The sequence below is a fragment of the Tiliqua scincoides genome, chromosome 15, assembly GCF_035046505.1.
Source record: "Tiliqua scincoides isolate rTilSci1 chromosome 15, rTilSci1.hap2, whole genome shotgun sequence".
NCBI lineage: Eukaryota > Metazoa > Chordata > Lepidosauria > Squamata > Scincidae > Tiliqua > Tiliqua scincoides.
Genome location: NC_089835.1, coordinates 1,481,889 through 1,495,947, shown reverse-complemented (window position 1 = coordinate 1,495,947; position 14,059 = coordinate 1,481,889). Strand labels below are relative to the sequence as shown.

The following is a 14,059-nucleotide window of genomic DNA, read 5'->3' as shown; positions in this document are numbered from 1 at the left end:
GGTCGATGAAAGTGTCGACCCAATGTGCGGCGGCAGTGAAGAAGGCCAATTCTATGCTTGGGATCATTAGAAAAGGTATTGAGAACAAAATGGCTAATATTATAATGCCGTTGTACAAATCTATGGTAAGGCCACACCTGGAGTATTGTGTCCAGTTCTGGCTGGCACATCTCAAAAAGGACATAGTGGAGATGGAAAAGGTGCATTTTTAAAAAAGGTGATCCCTGCAAGCCGGACAATTTTAGACCTATCAGCTTAATTTCTGTAATTGGTAAGCTGTACGCAAAACTTCTCCTTCAGCGCCTTAATCAATGGATTACCCACTCTAACATTTTGGGAATAGAACAAATAGGCTTTAGACAGGGGAAATCCACCCTGGATCATGCCCTCATTCTCCAACATTTAGCGCACAAATATTCCACCCAAATGAAATCAAAACTCTTTGTTGCATTTTTAGACCTCAAAGGGGCTTTTGATAATGTGAGCAGAAATCTTTTATGGATAAAACTAGCTCGTATGGGGCTAGACCCTAAACTGCTTGCTCTTATCCGGGGTTTATATTCAAATACAACTGCCCAAGTTAGATACTCCCCGAGAGGTAATTGCACTGATGAATTTCTCACCAACAAGGGGGTGAAGCAGGGTTGTGTGTTGGCTCCTACACTGTTTAATCTCTTTTTAAACGACCTGGCTCCTGCTCTAGCCACTGTTGACGGTCACCCTCCTAGATTGAGGAACTTGCAGGTCCCAATTTTATTATATGCTGATGATGCGGTTATTTTATCTTGTTCTAGCTTGGGATTGAAACGCTTGATTAGGAAGTGTGTTGAATTCTTTTCTAATGAGTTACAAATTCTAATGAGTTACAAATTAATTATACCAAGTCAAAAATTGTAGTTTTTGAAAGGTCCTGGAGACCAAGAGAGTGGAGATTTAATGGACAAACTGTAGAACAGGTTAGGACATTCAAATACCTGGGCATTCTTTTTTCGCATGATTTAGCATGGATGTGCCATCGTTATATGACTCGCTCCCTTGCCAAAGCCTCTTCGCAAGCCATTGTTAAATTTTTTCATAGCAAAGGTGGCTCGTATATTCCAGCGGCACTGAAGGTCTTTAATGCGAAATGCTCCCCCCAACTTCTATACGGGGTGCCACTCTGGATCCAATAGTTTAATAGCTCACTGGAGCAGATTCAGTCAGTCTTTTTAAGAAGCATACTAGGTTTGCCCCGGTGTGTTTCTTATGAGGTGCTCTGTATAGAATCAGGTCAAATCCAACTTGAAACTCTGGCGTGGATTAGAGCGACTAAATATTGACTTAAAATTCTCTACAACACTGATTCCAACACTCTTCTATTCCATCTTCTTGATGACCCTTACTTTACAGATAAATTTTGGAGTACAAAAATAAAACAACTGGGAGTCGAGCCTGATTTACTTGGCCAGTTGTCACAAGACGAGGCATTTAGGCTCATCAAAGAGAGACTCCTGGATATTCATACTTCCAATATTTTATCTGCTGCCAACAAAGTCTGCTCACCATTACACTTTCATTTACCGGTCAGAGTAGGGGAAATTCCCAACTATTTATACACCTTGGAATGTCCAAAAACTAGAAGGGCCTTTTCTATGGCCCGTAGTAATTCCATTCCATCTGCTGTCCTCCTCCACATGAGAGAATTTGTCCATGTCCAGTGTGCTGTAGAAACTTTAGTCCATCTTCTTTTCCATTGTCCGCTTCATTATGAGGCCAGGAGGAAATGTCCAGCTCTCCAACCCTATCTCAATTTTTTCTTGGAGGATTCTGCTATATTGCAAACCTTATTAGCTTCCACTGACCCTAACACCATTTCCCAGATAGCCACATTTATCTCGCAAATTGTGGCATCTAATCTGAAGCGTGCCCCCATTTCTTTGAAGTCTCTGAATTTCGGGAGTTAATTGCAAGTTGGTGTGTTATGTTATAAGCAAACTTTTTTTTTAATTAGCTGTATGAAAGTGTTAATGATTTTTTTAACTGTATGCCAATAAAGGTACTGAAACTGAAACTGAAAAGGTGCAAAAGAGAGCGACTAAGATGATTGCTGGGCTGGGGCACCTTCCTTATGAGGAAAGGCGTTTGGGCCTCTTCAGCCTAGAAAAGAGACGCCTGAGGGGGGGACATGTTTGAGACATACAAAATTATGCATGGGAAGGATAAAGTGGATAGAGAGGTGCTCTTTTCCCTCTTACATAACACCAGAACCAGGGGACATCCACTAAAATTGAATGTTGGGTGGGTTAGGACAAAAGAAAATATTTCTTTACTCAGCATGTGGTCAGTCTGTGGAACTCCTTGCTGCAGGATGTGGTGATGGCATCTGGCCTGGATGCCTTTAAAAGGGGACAGGACAAGTTTCTGGAAGAAAAATCCATTATGGGGTACAAGCCATGATGTGGCAACTTATGTGCAACCTAAATGTGCATTTTAGAAATGGGCTATGTCAGATGCAAGGGAGGGCACCTGGATGAGGTCTCTTGTTGTCTGGTGTGCTCCCTGGGGCATTTGGTGGGCCACTGTGAGATACAGGAAGCTGGACTTGATGGGCCAATGGCCTGATCCAGTGGGGCTGTTCTTATGTTCTTAAATATAATTTAATTTATAACTAATAAATATTAATTAAATTTTATATTTATAATTAAATAAATCATTATAATTTATAATTGAATAAATTATGTATACTTTATATATAATTTCATTTATATATAATTTATAATAAATAAATAAATAAATAAATAAATATATATATATATATATATATATATATATATATATATATATATATATATATATATAAAATTTTCTTTACTTTAACTGTGGAATATACCTAAAAAGAAGAAAAATTTCTTTGTCTAGTCTGTGGAATGCCTTGCCACAGGACATGCAATCTTTCCACTAGCCCAGGGAACATCGTATATATCTGTGAATAAATCATAAAATCCTTGTTGGCATCCTTCAGTCTCGGAAGACTATGGTATCGCGCTCTGAATGGTAGTTCTGGAACAGAGTGTCCTCTCCAGTGCGTGAAGCCTGGGTAAAGTAGGTATGGAGGATAGGCTGTTACCCATGCAGCAAATCCCCCCTCCCCACGTCGCTGAAATGGTCCAATGGAAAGGCAGAGGCCAATACGGTTGGTTCCAGCGGCGTCGCAGGAATTGCCAGAACGTGACTGTGTTCAGCCATGAACTGCCTCAGGGACTTCGGCTCCGGATTTTGCCTCGAGGTTGACTCCTGAAGCCTTTTCCATAACTGGATGTAGCCACAAGGCAGTGGAGGTTTGGGATCAGAGTTTTCCTTCTCTCAGATGAGCTGCCTTCCCAGGCTGACGAGTCCCATCTACCCAGTGGCTGTTTAGTTGCCTCTTACGACAAGTACAGCCAAACTGAGGGCCTATTCTTATCCCCCAGCCCCCAGGGGGAAAATCATAAAATAATACTGTATTATTATATGATTAATACATATAACTGTGAAATATCGTATAATAAAATATATAATTATGCTAAGTATGTATTTAAGTGTTTATTTAACCCATGCTAACTGGGTTAAGAGGCACTTTTTCAAGTGGGTGCTCCTCTTTTATTTAGCAAGGGGAGAGTAACTGGCCCTCTTCACCCCAGCAGTGTCTTTTCTAGTGGCTGTCTGCTGGTGTTTTGCATCTTTTAGATTGTGAGCCCTTTTGGGACAGGGAGCCATTAGTTACTTGATTTTTCTCTGTAAACCGCTTTGTGAACTTTTGTTGAAAAGTGGTATATAAATACTGATAATAATAGTAATATTTTTTGTATTGGCAACCTTCAGTCTGGAAAGACTATGGTATCGCGCTCTGAAAGGTGGTTCTGGCACAGCGTCTAGTGTGGCTGAAAAGGCCAATCCGGGAGTGACAATCCCTTCCACACCGGGAGCAAGTGCAGTCTGTCCCTGGTCTGTCTCCCTGGCTATGGGCCTTCCTTCTTTGCCTCTTAGCCTCAGACTGTTGGCAAAGTGTTTCTTCAAACTGGGAAAGGCCATGCTGCACAGCCTGCCTCCAAGCGGGCCGCTCAGAGGCCAGGGTTTCCCACCAGGGTTTCCCAGGTCCATCCCTAAGGCCTTCAGATCCCTCTTGCGATGTCCTTGTATCGCAATAATATTTACTTGTGTGTTATTCAGTCTGCACTCCTGGGCACACTTATCTTGAAGGCAGTGCTGCTTATTTATTTTATTTATTTATTCACATTTTTATACCGTCCTTCCTCCACAGAGCTCAGAGCCGTGTACACAGCTGCTCTCCTCCTTTTGTCCTCACAACAACCCTGTGAAGTAGGTGAGGCTGAGAGAAAGTGACTGGCCCAAGGTCCCCCAGGAGGCTTCATGGCTGAGGCGGGATTTGAACATGGATCTTCCAGGTCTAAGTCCACCTCCCAAACTACGACACCACCCTGGCTGGCTCTGCTTTTTCTGCTTATGTCAGAACAGACGTGCCTGCCAAGGAGTGCACTGGTCTTTAACGGTTATTTGCACTCTCCTGCTCTGTGTGTGTGTCACAAACTGATAACCTTCACTGTAGTTGTATGTTCAAAAGTGTCCCTGAAGAACTACTACTTGGCTCCATTGAAACAGCATAACAAGCCATGTTTTCTGTGCCATTAAGATATTTGACCAGTGCATCTAGATGGGCTTGTAGCCTTACTGGTAGAGTTGCCAGCTCTGAGTGCAGACTTTTTTTTTGCCCTGTCCTACACCAATTTGGGGGGGGGGGGGCTGAAACGGAGTTACTTGTGACTTGCTTAAGGGCACAATCCTAACCAACTGTCTAGCACTGACATAGCTGTGCCAATGTGGCCTGCACTGTGTCCCACAGCAGGGAGGCAGTCCAGGGGCCCTCCTCAAGGTAAGGGCATGTTTGTTACCTTACCTTGGGGCTGCATTGCCGCCAAGTCAGTGCTCGAAGCTTGGTCAGGATGGTGCTCTAAGGCTAGGTAGCAAGAATTCACGGAAAACTGAAATACGAGAGGTCCAATGTGCAGCTCCAGCTCTTCGCTACAATGCTGAATGCGCAACACACACTAATGAAGAATAATTCAGCCACGCCACCCCTTGGGGAGTAAAGGAGCACAGTTTTAATATCCATCTCTATGTTAAATAGCATTCTCTTTTCAAGTTTGGTTTTCTCAGACAGTCAACGCCAGCTTGAGCAATTAAAAACCACAGATAAATTAGCAGCCTGAGGAGGAGGAGAAAGTTCGTGGCACCCTGTTAGTGGACTGGCCAAGCTGTCCAAGGGTCAGATTCTGACCCAGAGTTGCTTCTGGCTTTCAAGGCAAAACAAGGAACGTCACCCTCCCCCCTGGACCTTCCAAAACGTCACAGAAATCTCAATACAGAAGTGGCTCCTGCAGCCCCTCTTGTGCCCACTCCAACCACACGCACAGTGAATGCAAGCAAATCTCTTTCCACGCAGTCAACACAGCAGTGCAATCAGTAGTCATTTGACACACACACAGCAGCTTCTGAAACCGAGCAGAGCCCACCAGGTATCCCCTGTTTAATTGCCAGACTAGGACTATAGAAACAAGGGGAGTGGGTGAGCGCTTGCTGCCCCAGAAAGCCATCAGGCTGTGTCTTGGCTCAGTGCAACCCTGCAAACTTCTGCAGCCCTGCAAACAGGTGAGCCCAGACATACAAAATGTAAACCGCCTTAAAACTCTTCAGTCATCATGCTCAAGGCCCCCAGGAAGTGGGGAAGGTGCGTATCACTCCTTTTGAAAGCTCCAGCCCATTTCAGTCCAAGGGTGGGAGTCCCAACTGATCCAGCCTCTTGGAATGTGGATCTAAATCATACACAAGCTCCCTGCTCTATAGAGTCACCCTGAGAGATCATAAACTCAGGTCCCCTGCGACCTACCCCCCATCTATCCCTAAATCCACCTGTGTTGGGGGGGCAGTAAGGCGCCTACCAAATCATTGGACAAGCATTCTGTCTAACACAACATGCACAGACACAGCCAACCAATCCCAGTCATTCCAGCCACAGTCATCCAGTCTGACCCATCTGACACAACTGATTCATGCACTCAGTTGCCTGGCCCTCCAAAAAGTGTGTCCCTGGCCCCATGCAAGAGGGTCAGACTCCCAAAGTGCCCCGAAAGACCATTAAATTAAAGCTGAAGTGCAAAGGAAGGGGTGCCCATTGCACACCCCATGGCAAACGATTGTCTTCACACCAAAGGCTGGATGAGGCCATTGCAGCTACACGGCCTCACTCGGGGAGACCGCGAAAGGGTTGAAGGGGAAGAAAAGGGGAAACAAGGAAGCCTCCAGGCAGGCACTAGGTGTAAGCCGTGGAAGACTGCCAATTCTTCCAACTGGCTTGTGGTCAAAATTATTGCAAGGTATCTCAGGAGGCGCTGGCCCGAGTCAGGGCGAAGGCGTTTCCCTTCTTGGTGCACAGCAAAGTCTCAGGAAGAAGGAGGAAAGAAGGCCCCAGAGCCATCTCCGTGTATGTCCAGTGTATGGGACAGCAGTGGAGGGGGGGACAAGGAAGTTGTGACCTTCCCACCCCACGTGCCGGAGCAATCTGTGTTTTGGCAGTGACCCTCAACTCTCGGCAGCCATGAATCATGGCCGGCTGTTTAATTTCTGCGACAGTCCACAACGAGGCCAGGCCGCCTTCAGGAGGAGCTCGGTTTGTGGAGCACTCAGTAGCTGCTCTTGTGACCTGTCAGGATGTAGAGATTGCTCTGCGCAGTGGGATTGTCCGTGGGCCTGCTCTCCAAGATGATGTCTCTGGCAAGGGGAGGAAAAGGTGGTAGGAAAAGTGAGAACACAGTTGTGGAGACAGCAACAGGTGCTGGACGCACGGCTAAGAGATGGGCCAAGGGAAGAGTTCCATGAAAGACGGCAGGAATTTTTACTTCTGCTTCAAGACTATGCCCTTGACAGAAATAGCCAACAGACTGTGTGTGGGCCAAAGGCAAGCCTGTGCGGATAATGAGCACCCACCCCCACAAGGAGCACAGCAGGGGACAGCTTGCCCAAGTCTAGCACTTGAGCCAAAACTCAGTAGTACCAACACAATCTGGTAGCATCTCTCCAGGGTTTCAGATTAGGACTCTCTGCCAGCCCCCCCCTCCCCCAGAGATACTAGGCTTGAACTCAGGGCCTTCTACATGCTCTTATCATTGTGCTACGGCCCCTCCTGTTGCCCATGGAAATATGGGGGTGGAGGGGGAACAAGGTGTTTTCATGGGGCACTTCCTTCCTCCTGCAAAAACCTCACCTGTGGGCTCCTAAGACCCGAAACACCCTGGACTTGTCTGTGATCTCTTGAGTCACCTGTTGGGGAAGAAAGGAGCAACTTGGCAGGAAATCCCCCCATTGACTGAGGTTCTGTTCACAGAAACTGCTGCTCCAGATCCATGACCCTGCAACACCCTTCAGCCCTTGTTTGAGCTGCAGGAGAGGTAAGAATATGAGCTTCTCTTCAGGGGGAAGTAGCTGCCCTTCAACTCCAGTCATGTCGGGGGCATGGGGAACTCCTTCCTGTTGAATCACACTGCTGGTATAGCTCAGTATTGTCGAGCATTGGCTGGCAGCAGCTCCCCAAGGTTTCAGGTTCAGGGGTCTTTCACCATTGCCAAGGTGCTGGCAGGGAAACTTCTGCAGACAAGAGTTGTGCCACTGAGTCCATCCTCTGCGTTGCCAGAATACAGCCCAGTTCATACCTTCTCCCCTCTGACTATTCTCTATATTTAGCAGAGGAAATTTCTTCCCAAGGCAGCACAGCATCCCTCCCCTACATAAAGTCCGCAGGCAAACAGGAGAAAAGAGAGAGCCTGTCCTCCCAAACGTGCCTCCCTCCTCCCAAAATGGCTGCACTTCAGACCGGCTCGTTCATGAGGCCATCTGAAGTGGTTGTCTCAGGTGGCAGACTGGCAAGGAGTGCCTGTTGCGGCCACTCCTCCCCCTTGCTCTGGATTCCAAAAGGGGAACAAAGAGGAACTGGGGAGGAGAAGAGGCTTTCTCCACACTTCCTCTCCTGCTGTTCCCCTCGTTCTGCTCCAATGCAGAGAGCAGCAGGCTGGCCACTGAATAAGAGCCAGGGGAAATCTGGCCTGTCACATTTTCTCTCTGCATTACACCTGGAAAAGTGAGACTGTGGGCACAATCCTCACCAGATCTACTCAGAAGTAAGTCCTATTGTGCTCAGTGGGACTTACTCCCAGGAAAGTGAGGTTGGGATTGCAGCCTTCGCCACCAGCAGACAGGAAATTTGATGGCACGACTATTTGAGTCAGGACTATTCCAGGCAAGCTTGACTCACCTCTTTGGATTCCAGGCTCTGGCCTTGCATGCCATGTTTCCAGAAGGCCAGGACACTGTCTTGAAGGCACACTGCAAGGGAGATGGAGGGACAGAGCAAGCAAATGGGAGCCAGTCTGAACCACAGGCTGCATTAGTTACCCCAAGAGTCAAATGTGTCTGCCCAGGTGGGCACATGGCAGGGCAATTGTGGGAAGCAGGATTCCTGGATGTCTGGTCCCCCTAGGCTGCTTTAGGAGCTGGGGCATCCGGGACTTGTAAAACAGCACGCAGCAAGGCTTCCAGGGAGGCCAAGGGGAAACAGGCAGTGGTGGGAACGAGTCGTGTCACTTCATGCGATGAAATCTTTCTCCCCAAACCTGCTTCCACTTCTCTCCCACTTCCTCTGTCACCTCCCATGTCTGTCTCTTGAGCATCACAAGCCCCTCCTCAGGGACGGGGCCATCAGAACCCTTTCTTCCGCAAACCACTCTAGAGAGCCTTGGGGTGAAAAGGGGCTGATTGAGAAAGGTAAACCAAAGCCTCACGCACCAATGGTCTCGATAGGGAAGCTGAAGCTGAGCTCAGGCGCCAGGGCTCCCTGGGGAGCTCCACGCAGGGTCACCACCCTCACGCAGCCTGTGGGGGGGAGGGAAACAGAAGATGATGAAAACGACAGCCAGCTGGCAGGTGAGATACAGCAACCCAGGAGGAAAACTGCAAGGGGACTTACGTTCAAAGCACACCAGGATAGTGTCTCGGTCCATCTGAGTCACATGACTGGCCATGGCGAGGGGTCGGCCTGCAAGGAGAACAAGACCAGTAAATGGAGAAGTGGTGAGGTGGGGGCTGGATTCGACAACCCTCTGGCAATTTTATGGCTGATGCAGAGGAAATGAGGGGATCCCTTCCTTGCCACAAGACACTTGTGGCTTGGCCTGAAAGGCACATGATGCAACCACCTTGCCAGGGCTGCCCCATCCACGACAAAGCGGTCTCAGGAGGAGGATGCTGCCAGGGGCCCTCTTCCTCCATTTCTGCTGCCATTCCCTCTTCTCCTCTCACTGGTTTGGAAAACAGAGAGGAGCATGAAGCCGAAGACAAAGTGCGGAGGAGAGAAGAGCGATGGCTAGAGCAAAGATTGTCACCCTTTGTCATCTCGCACTGAGAAGGCGCTAAAACGGTCAGGGCACACCATCAGATTTTGGACAATCAACAAGGCACACCGCACTGCTGGCTGGGGGCTCACATCCCCCAATGGCCCTACTAACACACAACCCTCCCCAAACTCTCAAAGCAGCTCTGCAGACCATTTGCAGCTCAGCCGTGTACCACGGCATAGTGACTGAAAATCGCTGAGCTAGAGTGTGCCTAAGGGGGATATTCTAGCCCAGGCCCTTCTCAAATCCTCCCCTCGCCACTTCTTCTCCCACCCCAAGCACTCCTTTTCAAAATCCAGGAAGTACAGATTGAGGAAGTCTGAACACCCTCTTGGGCCCAAGCAAGCCACTTTTGCATCCAGAAGAGTCCAGAGCAACAGGGATTCACCTCCCAACACCCCTTGACCCATGTTAAGCAGGGAGAGCCAATACCCCTGGGGGAGCTGAGCAGCACCCAAACTTGGGCTCAGCCCCACTCTCTACACAAGTTAAGCATCATCATTCACGTCCCCAGTTGCACCTGTGGTGCACATACGGCCTCACGCAAATAGTAAGCAGAGGTTCTGAGAAGGGAGGGGAGGCTGCCCCAGCCATCTCTCCGTGCGCCCATTTCCCATTCCCGCCAGGCTTCTCTCTTACCGGAAGGGCTTGAGGTGCTGAGGCCGGTACTGAGCGACAGGGTGCTGAAGTGCAGCTCTGTTCCGGGCAGGTCACTGCCAGTCACCCCCCAGCACACTTGCGGATATTCCTCTGTCTCCACCACCAGCAACTCAAACAGCATCAGCGGATCCGGCAAGGTTACGGAGACATGCTGGGAAGAAGGCAGGGCAGGGGCTCAACACAGCAGTTCTTTGTGGTGTTCCCCCCACCGGGGCCAGATCAACTAAGACAGCAGACGGGGGGGGGGGGGAGAGGACACACCACAATCAATCGTCTTCTGGAGTTGAAAAGAAAATAGGGAACAGAATGAAAGAGGAAGCGTGGAGAGGAGAGGAAACAGTGGGATAGTGTCTAATAGGTGAAGCTCTAGTCCAGTGTTTCTCAAACTGTGGGTAGGGACCCACCTGATGAGTTGCAAGCCAATTTCAGGTGGGTCCCCATTCATTTCCGTGTGTATTTTATTTTTAATATATTAGATTTGATGCTCCCATGGTCTGTGACTGCATTTGGGGAAATGGTACAGATCTCTACTTTTAACAGGCTTCTATATACAGTATATGCTTTTAACAATGATAGTCAGTGGGTCTTACTCCCGGGTAAGTGTGGATAGGACTGCAGCCTTTGGGATGTTTGGGGAATTTTTAAAAAATAGGTTAGCAACTGCTTGGGAATATTAAAAAGTTTTTCTTTATTTTAAATACATTTTGAAACTTATAGTAATTCACTTGCTTATTTGATTTGATTTGATTTTGGGCGCAATCCTAACCAATTTTCCAGCACTGAGATAAGGGCAATTGCCTGCCCCTGAGGAGGCCTCCAGGACTGCTCCCCAACTGCCGGATGCAGCACTTGCCCCACTGGCAAAGCTATGCTAGCGCTGGGAAGTTGGTTAGGATTGCAACTTTTGTCAGATAGGGGGTGTTAAAAACTTTCCTGCTTGATGATGTCATTTCTGGCCATGACATCACTTCTGGTGGGTCCCAACAGATTGTCATTCTAAAAAGTGGGTCCCAATGCTAAAACATTTGAGAACCACTGCTCTAGCCCAACCAATCTCCTCTCCTTCACACTTCCTCTTCCCTTCCATTCCTCTTTGAATCCATGGAGCAGGAGAGACGAGAAGGAATGGTGACAACTGGCCTGCTAGAGGGGAAAGTGGAGCCCAGCAGCAAGAAGGGTCCCACCCCACACCCATTCCACCTACCTTCAGTAGCATGAACTTCTGCAAGGGTTCATACCACTGCAGGAGAGCCAGGCTGGAGGGAAGCGCGGCACACAGGAAGGTGCTCCCCGAGTAAGGATTCCGCACTGAGGCACAGAAAGGAAGCATTATCCCACAAGTAGCTTTCGTGGTATGCAGGTAAAAGCCCCCTCCCTTGCAGCCCACCCAGATCCAAAAGCTCGTCCCTCTCGTATGCATCACAGAATCAGAAGTTTTGAGTTGAAGGGTCCTTGGAGACCCTCTAGTCCAACCCCCTGCTCAGTGCAGGCACCATTTGCTGAGGATTCATTCCAATACCCCAAAAGTAGCAAGAGCTTGTAAGGAAGGCCCTTCTGACAGGGCCTTCCAGACCCTTCTATCCCCTCTCTTTGGGGAATGTAGCATTATTACATCCAAGTTGTCTCCAAGGCAGAGGGTGAGCTCTTGGGATTTGTCCCAGAGATCAAGAAAGGATTGCTGGTTTGCTAGAAAAGACAGCCAATCAAAGCACACAAACCAATAGCAACAATTGCACCTGCTCAAATCTGCAGAGTATCCTGCTCTTAAGAAGCACAAGAGCAGGGAATAGAAAAAAGTTGGCAACCCAGGAACAAGAGAGTGAGGATTTCCTCTCCTCTTAAGACTGTGTAGCTATGGCCCACTAAAATCTAGGTTTGGGGCTGCGCAGCACGCACCCACACAGTTGTGGGTTCTGGGATGGCACTAAAGATTGCAGCACTAAAAATGGGAATGCTCCCCAACAAGGAGGTCACATGAGGCACACTCACCCACACGACACTTCAAACAACCTTTGGTATCCACTATCTTGGCTGACAGCGCAAACTTCCTGCACAGAGAGAAAGATTCTTCTTTAGACTGGGTCGCAGGGAGGGGAGAGGCAAAGAGGCGACAACCAAGGCGGGAAGGGGAGCAGAGCTTGGGGCTCCTCCCAGCTCCCCACATCAGCTGCCGCCCACCATTTCTCTACAAGCACCCCACCATTTTTCTAACACAATGGGCTTGTTTCAGCGCTGGATTCTGAGTCCCAACCCAAGTTTTCCACTGCAGGGGCTTAGTCCCATAGCGTGCAGTTGATCACAAAAGAGTGCTTCTAGGGACGTGCAGAGTGTAAAGCTGAGCTCATGCAGGGCCGAGGAGTCTTGGAGACAATGTAGCCCCACTTGCTGCAGGAAATCCAATGTGTCAGCACCCCTGCCCCGATGATTGCTCAAAGACCTCCAAGCAAGAGAGATCTCAGCAGCCCACCGAGGTCATTCTATTCTATGACCAAATAGTTGCCTCTAAAATTCAGCCTAAATCTACCCTCTTGTAATTTAAGTCCAGTAGATCTGGCCCTGCCCTCTGGGGCAGCAGAGAACAAGCCTTGGCTCACCTTCGACCCAACAGCCCTTCAGGGATTTGAAGAGCACATGGAAGGAAGACAGACACCCTGATGGTGATCAGAGTCCCTTGTCTGGAAGTGACCTGGGGTACTTCAACACTGAGATCAACTTTTTGGAGGGCAGGGAAAGAGAAATCTTATTTCCCTCCTTTCTGTAAAGGGATGCTATTCCCCCCTCCCTCAGCCGCCCCACCTCTCCCCACCTAGGAATGATTCGCTCTGTCAGCCGGTTGGTGGCGATGGAGAGGGGAACCTGCCGCTTCTGGAGCAGACGCCGTTGCTCAAAGAGACCCAGGAGGTTGTGAGAGGAGATCTGTGAAGATTTTCCTGCAAGGCACAAGTGAAAAAATTTGGGGGTGGGGAGGAACAGTCGAAGGTGCCACATCTGAGACCTCTGAACCTTGCTTCACCTCCCGCTTCCTGGCCCCCCACGCACAATGCAGCCTCCTATCACAGGCCTCCCCACAAGTTCCACTGCCCCCCGTTAACTGGCAGAGTGCCAGCCACAGCTCTTCCTGCTCCCTTGAAGAGAAAAAGGAAGTGTGGAGAAGAGAGACCCTGGGGCCCAGCGCTCTCCTCCACACATTCATTCCGCTCTTCCTCTTCAAGCCTGGGAAGAGTAGCCATGGAGGAAACTAAGGTGGACAGCAAGGGCACCCAAAGCCCCCAAACCAATCCACCTCATGGACATGCTGGCCCTGAACCCAACACCCCTGAAATAGCACCCCAGGGGGGTTCCAATGCACCCTGAAGCCACCCCCTAGAAGTTGATCTCAATACTGACAAAGAGTATAAAGAGGAAAGTGAGGAGGAGTTATTTCACAGGGTACGACCCCGAACCTGAATGTACTCACCAGCCAAGGTCAGTAGTACATTATTCATACAGTAGAGCCACAAGCACCTGTGTGGAAGCAGCTGCCCGGGTGGGAGGGAAAGAAAAGGGAGATGAGAGACATCCTGTGCCTGTTGCACTAAGTTCCCACCCACTCACCCTGACCGGTGCTGGGGAGCCATCGGGGCTCACCTTTTCCAGTGTATCTTCGTGGAGCTCATGCAGATTGAGGGTGTAGATGCCTTCCTCAGCCCCCACCACCAGGTACAGATCTGCAGGGTGGAAGAAGAGGAAGTGGAAATCACGGATTGGCAGCCACCAAGTCTCCTGGTCAGCATCCAGTAAAGCTATTATTTTGCTGTGTTTTCTTCAACGCTATTGGAACCTCTCATTCAGCCATCATTGCATGCCAGGAAAAGTTTTGTTCCTTCCATTAGGAGTGTCTTTCCTCTACCATTTATCTTGTTTTAATTGTTTCTAATTGT

The 14,059-nt window shown here is 48.8% G+C and overlaps 1 protein-coding gene across 2 annotated transcripts in view; it reads right to left on the bottom strand.

The window, feature by feature from the left end:
- Positions 1–5,115: 5,115 nt before the first annotated feature.
- The window catches only part of MAP4K2 (mitogen-activated protein kinase kinase kinase kinase 2), a 48,183-nt gene continuing 39,239 nt past the window's right edge, over positions 5,116–14,059 (bottom strand). The window contains exons 22-32 of one of the 2 annotated variants that reach the window (XM_066610241.1): positions 13,767–13,846; positions 13,597–13,657; positions 12,946–13,069; positions 12,129–12,187; positions 11,344–11,447; positions 10,119–10,290; positions 9,053–9,121; positions 8,872–8,958; positions 8,342–8,412; positions 7,298–7,353; positions 5,116–6,804 (exon numbers count right to left, since the gene is read on the bottom strand). In XM_066610241.1, the coding sequence (XP_066466338.1) occupies positions 6,717–6,804; positions 7,298–7,353; positions 8,342–8,412; positions 8,872–8,958; positions 9,053–9,121; positions 10,119–10,290; positions 11,344–11,447; positions 12,129–12,187; positions 12,946–13,069; positions 13,597–13,657; positions 13,767–13,846 (971 nt within the window). In that variant the 3' untranslated portion in view covers positions 5,116–6,716. The other variant, XM_066610242.1, reaches the window with a different exon arrangement.